The sequence below is a fragment of the Pempheris klunzingeri genome, chromosome 24, assembly GCF_042242105.1.
Source record: "Pempheris klunzingeri isolate RE-2024b chromosome 24, fPemKlu1.hap1, whole genome shotgun sequence".
Taxonomy (NCBI): Eukaryota; Metazoa; Chordata; class Actinopteri; order Acropomatiformes; family Pempheridae; genus Pempheris; species Pempheris klunzingeri.
Window position 1 is genome coordinate 10,337,131 of NC_092035.1, and position 8,492 is coordinate 10,345,622.

Below are 8,492 nucleotides of genomic sequence, written 5' to 3' on the forward strand. Positions count from 1 at the left end.
AAATGCATGCGGCAAGTCTTGTCTGATGTGGGATTACCCCGTTTTTATTCGCCCCCTTTTCTTCACCATGTTCCAACTTTGGTTTTGGCTCTTTTTCCGAGATGATGCTGCTAATTTCATTCCCTGCCGGAAGAACACAGGATCCCGTTTTGCCGCGCTGGCTGTCACGTTATTGGCCTGAATGAGACTGTATATGTGCTCTTCGATGCCTGGTTTATGGAGCTAAACACCGAGGAGTCTTGACTTAAAGGATTTTTTTTTTTTTTTTTTTTTTTTTTTTGCGCCTCTCTTTTTTGACAGCCGACGGAAGGGCGGACGGTGAAATCACGAAATCCATGTTTTCACTGAGGTTGGAGAGAAAAGAAGGGGCACAGTCGTGATTTTCGGGATGCTTTGGCGTTTACCGGGATCAGAACGGTAAGAGGACAATGATTTCTCCCTCTGTCTCTCTCCCTATTGCGCGTCACTCATATGCTTTAACATTTTGGGGATCTGTCCGTGGTGCTGAAACCTCTCTTTGTACGCTCAGTTGCATTGCTGAAGTTGATCCGGATTTAAGATGCTGTTAAGCAAGGTGTCTGCGGCTGCCATGGCAATAACAAGCATAGAGCCTGCATTTTTCTGCTCACATATATCATCACAGTTTTATCCGTTCCAAATAACAGCCCACTGCCTCTGCACAGGGATACCCGGCGGGGGTAGGCGCACTGGCTTCCAAGTTATCTGTATTATATCCAGAGGCGATGGGCATTTCTTCAGGTTATGGTAATAAACTCAAATGTGAGCGGTGGGGGGTGGGGGGGGGGGAGAAAACAAAAAAAAAAAAAAGGAATGAGATGAAAGTGGGTGTACCACTCAGATACACAGTAGCCACACAGTGGAAACATGTCCTTGTATGTTTAAATGCGCATATTTGGGGAGATTTACTGGGTCGATGTGTAGGCTTTTGTGTTCTTTTAAGGAGCGCACACAGACTGAGCGTGTGTGTGCGTGTGTGTGTGTGTGTGTGTGTGTGTGTGTGCGTGTGCACGCGCGCTCACGCGTCTGTGGCGAAGAGAGAGAGAGAGAGAGGGAGAGATAGAGAGGGAGAGAGAGAGAGACTGAGACTGTAACCTTCTATATAGCAGATGCCATACAGAATACTTGATTATAGAATTATTTACTCCCCGTCAAAATGCAATTTCGATCAGAGATCCGCTATGAGATCAACAACACTTGCTTATTTGCCTCTGATCAACTCCTCTCATTTCTTTTTTTCGCCCGTGGGCAGAAGAAGGGCTGCGACTGTCGCCTTTTAGGCTGATATTCACATTTTCCATCGCAGGCCGGATTTTAAGATGAACATTGACTGCTTCTCTCAGCCGATTCGTTTATGAGAGCTGGATTTTATTTTTTATTTTTTTTAAATCCTCCCCAAGATCGTTTTAATCATAGCAGGCGAATAAATTCCCTCCTCATGTTGTTTGGACGGAGGTGGAGAGCAGGGATCCAACAGTTTCCCCACTGTTACCAAGTCGTCGGGTATGCGGGGTGAGTGAGAAATCTATATGGTTGGGAGATAGGAGTTGCATCTTGGAGAATTTAATGTTAGTTTGGGGGGTGGGTGGGGGGGTGGGGAGGGGGTAAAGATTGAATCGTAAAAAGAAAAGGAAAAAAAAAAACCCAAGATGCTACATCATCCATCACAAAGCGCGATGTGGTGTGAGATATTTTGACAGTGAGCCTCTTGTCTTTTCCTTTTTTTTTTTGTGGAAATGCTCAAGGGATTGAATTAGTAAATGACCAGATCTATCAGTCTGCTCACGGTGGATGGCGAAGGCTTTTTTTTTTTTCCTTCCCTAGATGGATTGGAATTCAGGCGAGCTATCAAAAATGCGCAGTGGCCATCCAACGCGGGTAGTTGTTATCAACTTGATTATGTATTATCGTTCAAGTATATATTTATGAAAGATTCAACCAGGTCGCTTGTTTTCTGTCACCCTCTCTCTCTCCCTCTCCCTCTCTCCCTCTCTCTCTCTCTCAATGTGATGCCGACATAACACATCTGCATAGTGAGCAAACATTAATAGGCCTGCTTGTCTTTGCCTGTGTGTGTTTGTTATGAATGTCCAATACTTGTTCATCAGTGGATCGCCTCTATATGGATGTTCTAAATGCTACACATGTATTTTCCATGCTATATAAAACAGAACCCGTCCTTTTCTTTTCCTTCTTAGATGACACCTCATACTGGTACCACACTTGAGTGAGCTGGGGCATCCTCTCCCAGGAAAAATGCATATCTGGATCCTAAAAATAATCCTTCTGATTGCATCATCTCTGAGGCTGGTCGAGATGTATGACAATTATGGGGAGATCTGTCGAAACCTGTGTACGTGCGAGGAGAAGGAAGGGATCCTGACGGTGAGCTGCGAGAACCGGGGCATCATCAGACTGACGGAGATCAGCCCGGTCCATTTCTCCATGTACCACCTCCTGCTGACGGGGAACCTCCTGAAGAAGCTGTCAGTCAATGATTTCATCAATTACACCGGGGTGACCATCCTGCACTTGGGGAACAATGATATCTCTGAGATAGAGTCAGGTGCCTTCAATGGACTCCAGGGATTAAAAAGGTTGCACCTGAATAACAACAAGATTGAGGTTCTGAGGGATGACACCTTTGCAGGACTGGAGAGTTTGGAATACCTGCAGATTGATTATAATTACATCACCAATATAGAGTCCAACGCCTTGAGCAAACTACACCAACTGACAGTGATGATTTTGAATGACAACCTGCTCTCTGCCATGCCCCCGAATATCTTCCGGAATGTCCCCCTCACGCACTTGGACCTGAGGGGGAACCGCTTAAAAATGTTCCCCTACATTGGCCTCCTGGAGCACATGGACAAAGTTGTGGAATTACAACTAGAGGAGAATCCGTGGAATTGCTCCTGTGAGCTCATTGCTCTGAAGGCTTGGCTGGAGAGTATAGCCTATACAGCTCTGGTGGGTGAAGTGGTGTGCGAGACACCGTTCAGGCTCCACGGTAGGGACCTGGATGAGGTGTCCAAGCAGGAACTCTGTCCAAGAAGACCCCTCGAAGACACGGTCAGGCCTGCACCCCCTAGCAGCACCAATGGATATTACCAGACCACACCTGCTGCTGTCACAGCCTCCGCCACCTCTTCGGCTGTTTTTAGGTCCTCCTCAAGGCCTACCAAGGGCACGCGGCAATTTAACAGAACTAGGCTAAAGCCCACTTCTCGAATACCAGGCGGTAACCCTTACAATTATGGCCCCATCATTGCTTTTCAGACCAAATCTCCTGTGCCTTTGGACTGTCCCACTGCCTGCACATGTAACCTGCAGATATCTGAAATCGGGCTAAATGTCAACTGTCAAGAAAGAAAAATTGAAAGCATTTCAGATCTGAAACCCAAGCCATACAATCCTAAAAAGATGTATCTCACTGGAAATTACATCCCTGTGGTACGGAGATCAGATTTTGTTGATGCCACAGGATTGGATTTGCTTCACTTGGGAAACAACAGGATAAGTCTGATCCACGACCGAGCTTTTGGGGATTTAACCAACCTACGTAGGCTGTATTTAAATGGTAATCTCATGGACAGGCTTACAGGAGAAATGTTTTTTGGGTTGCAGAACTTGCAGTATCTTTATTTAGAGTACAACAAAATCAAGGAGGTTGATGCGGGCACTTTCCGCTACCTCCCTAATCTCCAGCTGCTTTTCCTCAACAATAACCTCCTGAAAACCTTACCTGTGGGCATCTTTTCCAGCCTCTCCCTGTCTAGGCTTAATCTGCGCAACAACCATTTCCAAAACCTGCCTGTGAGTGGTGTTCTAGACCAGCTGAAGCTGCTGGTACAGATAGATCTGTTTGAAAACCCCTGGGACTGCTCCTGCGATATAGTGGGGATGAAGATATGGCTAGAGCAGCTCAGTGCAGGCACTGTGGTTAACGAGGTTGTGTGTGAGACACCCAGACGGCACACAGGAATGGACCTGCGCTCAATCCAGTCGGAGCAGCTCTGCCCAGACTACTCTGATGCATACGTCTCGCCCACCCCCCCTACGGACGAACCCACGGAAGACCGGGTCGTCACCACAGACGCCCCGCAGAAGTTCAACACCCCCAGCAGCACCGTACCCCTCTCTGTCCTCATCCTCAGCCTCCTGCTTGTCTTCATCATGTCTGTCTTTGTGGCCGCGGGGCTATTTGTTGTGGTGATGAAAAAGCGCAAGAAGTCACAGAGTGACCGCACTAGCACCAACAATTCAGACGTCAGCTCTTTTAACTTGCAGTACAGCCTCTACAGCAACCGCTCTGGTCCCAAAGTTAAGGCCCCCGCCGGTCACGTCTATGAGTACATCCCCCACCCCATGGGCCATATGTGCAAAAACCCCATTTACAGGTCAAGAGAAGGAAACACAGTAGAGGATTACCGTGACCTCCACGAGCTCAAGGTCACGTACAGGAGTACCCCGGATGAGGAGAGGGATAGTACGATGAGGAGCCCTACGTACAGTGTTAGCACCATTGAGCCACGTGACAACCCCTCCCCTGTCCAGGATGCAGATCATTTCTTCAGAGGCATCCTTGAGCCCGATAAGCAGGCCTCCCATCAGTCCATCCCATCCATCCCATCAGGTGCCAATTTAGAGTACAAGTACACAGGGCCTGTGTCATACACGTACAACCCGAATTTTGATGTCAGACGTCAGTTCTTGCACCCGGAGAGGATAAGAGAAACAGTGCTCTATGGCACAGCACCCAGTACTGTTTATGTTGAGCCCAACAGGAATGAGTATTTGGAGCTAAAAGCTAAACTTCAGTCTGAGCCCGATTACCTCGAAGTTCTTGAGAAACAGACCACCTTTAGCCAGTTCTGAGCAACAGAATCACTAATGTAATGAAGCATTTTCTCTCTTGACCCTCCTTGAAACAGTGGCTCACTTTATAGGGTGCCTTGGCACAACACAAACAAACAAGCAAACGCGAAAGGAGTTTAAACGGGGTGTGCCGAACAATCTTATTCTTATTTCTGAAACATGACATTACAGGAATGGATACAGCTTTCTGAAACACGGATGAACAAAATTGCTCTACTTAACTGATGATGCAAAATCTATTTTTCTATGGTGAAGATCGAATAACACACAAAATGTAAGTGTACAGGTAAATCTTACCCAACTTCATTTTCAGGAATATAACCATACATAAGGTATATTGTGAATCAGAAAAGAAATGTTTATAAAATCACTCCTGGACAAAAACACTGTACAGCAGATCATCAAAACTGTGTAGGACTATTTTCTGCTGTAGTCTGTAAGTAAGTATTTATTGATATAATCTGCCATGTCTTTTCAAAACTTTTGATTCTACATCAATATTACCTGTGTCATCATACTCCATGATCCTCTGGAAAGGCTTATGTTTGTAGTTTCATTTACTGTAGCTCTGCATTGTAAAAGTGGCTTTTTTTGAAAGTGGCACACCCCCAATGTTCAAAAAAGACTGCGTCATTTGAAGAAGATGAAAAAAAAAGTGTCTTTGTATGCTTTCTGCACTTTTTGGAAATTGGAAGGCGAGTTAGCCTTCAATGAGCTCTCATAAAGGAGATTATTATATTAAAAATGAATATGGGTATTCATTCTTAATATGTAAAATTGATATGTTATCAAAACAAAATTCATAAAAAATGATATTTGAAGTATTAATTATGTTGTGTAATACTGATATTTTAATCAATGTAACACCTATTTTTATACAAGCATTCGCAGATTCTCTATCCCTTATCAATTTTATTTGTTTTGATTGCTTTGCACTTATTGCACTATATTGACCAAACTATGTTATTGTCATCAAATAAACATGATGTCAGGTTCATATAATGTGCTTATGAGGAAATTAAGGCTGGTTGGTGACTATATGAAGGAGGACATTTGGGTTTGGTCCAACATCTGACTTTCACATTCAAACAGTCAATGAAACTATGAATGAAAACAGTGCGACGTATGGAATTGGAGAGCATGAAAAGAGTGTTCCAGGGCTAAAAGTTTTCTATTTCTTAATCAAATGTCAATACATTGGCTGACAAGAATGGACTATGCTGTGGACTGAGTCAAATAAGACAAAGATACAGTATATATGCCTCACTCAAAGGAGCAGCTAGTGAGTCAGTGAGGATTAGAATCAATGGGTCTCAATCAATGAGCATTATCTGAGGCTGTCCCTTTGCAATTATACCATGACAACAGCATCCACATTCCCGCCTGGCAAGCGATAAGTTGGCCATTTATGTAAACATCATTAGAGCGGATTTGCTATTTTAGCAGTATCTAACAAAGCCATTGGGTGTAAACTTTGGCACTGATTAAGATGTACAGCTGCTGGATTAAGGGTTTGGTGTGCAACCATTTCTAATTAATTTGTTTCATCTTTTAGATATATTTCTTTACTTTAAAAAAATAGTGATGTTGAGGAAATATGTTGAACATGCTGCTTGTTTTTTTTCTTTAATCCTTTATGTGCTTGTTTTTGGTTTTTGTTAAAGTCCAACTGAAATCACATTGACCATCCTTTTTTTGTAGTCAAAAATAATGTGAATGTGTTTTTTAATGTACTGTTAATAGTTTTTTTTAAAAAAAAGTTATTATTAAAAAGGGAAGATAAAAGGTCTTTGGGGAAATATCAAAAATTCTCCTCTTGCGTCTTGGCCGACTGAAGGGGCGTGTCGGTGTCTGTGTTTGATTGACAGCAGCTGGCAGGCTGTCAGAGCGCCAGTGGTGCACCGCAGGGAGCGAGAGGCAAAGAAAACAAACTTGCACTGTAGCCTACGTGTCATGGACAGACAATATGTCATTAGTGGTGCTGAAAAGTAAGAATGACACCGGCCTCTAACCAGACCCGAGTGACATGAGCACTTGCAGGTACATTTGCATGCTGATGTGCTTTGTAGCCTGCAAACTGATGTTAGCCGGGCACTTTTTCCCCCAGTGAATGTTTCTTCGGTTGTTTGTTCAGCAAGCGACGTTCGGTCCTCCTGTTGTGTTGTGTAGCGGGCTGCTGTCTGGCTCAGTGCGACCGTCTGCTCTGCCTGTGACAGAATGGTGATGTCACTGCCTCATGCACAATTTGATTGGCTGAATTGAAAAAAAAAAAGGTACCCGTGCTGCATATAAACATGGCAGAAGTAGTTTCACGGTGACAGTTAGTGATGTTAATACTTTAAGTAATAAGCTAACGATATTTTCTCTTTGTGCTTGAATTTAAAGCATTTTTAAAGGAGAAAAAACTCTTCCTCAAAACATTGAATTCATAGGAAATAAAACGCACAGTTTCTCAACTAATTACACTCAAAGGTTTCACTTCATTACTCCCACTTGTTCTTGTTTGACCAGCAGCTTATTGTGGCTAACGTTAGCCAGCTTTACTTTAAACAACTAGATAAAAAAGAAAAACTTTAAATATGTGTAACCCACAAACTGAGTTACATTTTAAAAGTGTTACCTCAAAACCACTACAGCACTTATACATATTGCAGTTCTAAACTCCACTACACTGAAAATGCTGTATGTTTAATTCCTATAAATGAGCATAGAAAGCGGCATATTCCTGCAAAACAAAGGGGGCACCATCATGACACCAGAAACTATATAATATCCCCTCTCCCTTGCTGCAGCAAACAAAAATGCAATATCATTTCAGTTGGACTTTAAGTTACTCTTCACTTGACCTACTTAAATCCACTATGCAAAGTAGGTCTATAAAAATGCAAAGGATGCACTGTGCCACCATTTTCAGTGTGGCGAGTATCACGGTTAAGGAATTCAATGTTCCCAAACTGAGACAGGCAGAGATCTCTCCTGAGAGGAGGAGCTCGGCCATGTCAGACGCTTAAATCTGTCCTCATTCAGAAGGAATCATTTTGATTATTGGAGCAAAATTATAATCAGTGATATAAATTAAAATTGCAGGTATTTTTCTGTCAGCGCAAAGATCTGCTGGAATAAGTGCATTTCGCAGTTATGTCCAGTTAGTTTCGGCGAGGTCCCAGCTGCCTTTTCTCAATGACAAAACCCGGGGAAAATGAAATCCGCCTGCTCAGGGTCCTTCTTTTGTTGGATCTTTTCATAGAAGGCCAGAATGAGAACAGAAGGCACCATTTGGGAGATGAGGAGTCCTGGAACCGAGTGTAACTGTGGATGTGTCATACATGTAGCAGGGGATGTGAATCATAGCCAAGAAGTATGTGCAGCCACCCAGCACTGGTGGCCTATGGGATGACACAGTGTTTGACATGGATTTTTATTTATTTTCCCAACAACAATATGGAAAAATCATTTAGAGTTAACTGAGGTGCAACAAGAAAAGGATTCTATTTGTTAGTGCAGTGACAAAATGTTTAAATTGTCGCACAGATGGCATTTATTTTTTATTTTATTTCTAAGAATATCGTGTTTTTCAGGATGAGTTCAGAAGG

General features: G+C 43.3%; 1 protein-coding gene across 1 annotated transcript; it reads left to right on the forward strand.

Moving 5' to 3' along the window:
* The first annotated feature begins 2,274 nt into the window (after window positions 1–2,274).
* LOC139223720 (SLIT and NTRK-like protein 5) lies at window positions 2,275–4,899 on the forward strand. Its single transcript, XM_070855703.1, has one exon. The coding sequence runs from the start codon at window positions 2,275–2,277 to the stop codon at window positions 4,897–4,899; it is 2,625 nt and encodes an 874-aa protein (XP_070711804.1).
* Window positions 4,900–8,492: the final 3,593 nt, after the last annotated feature.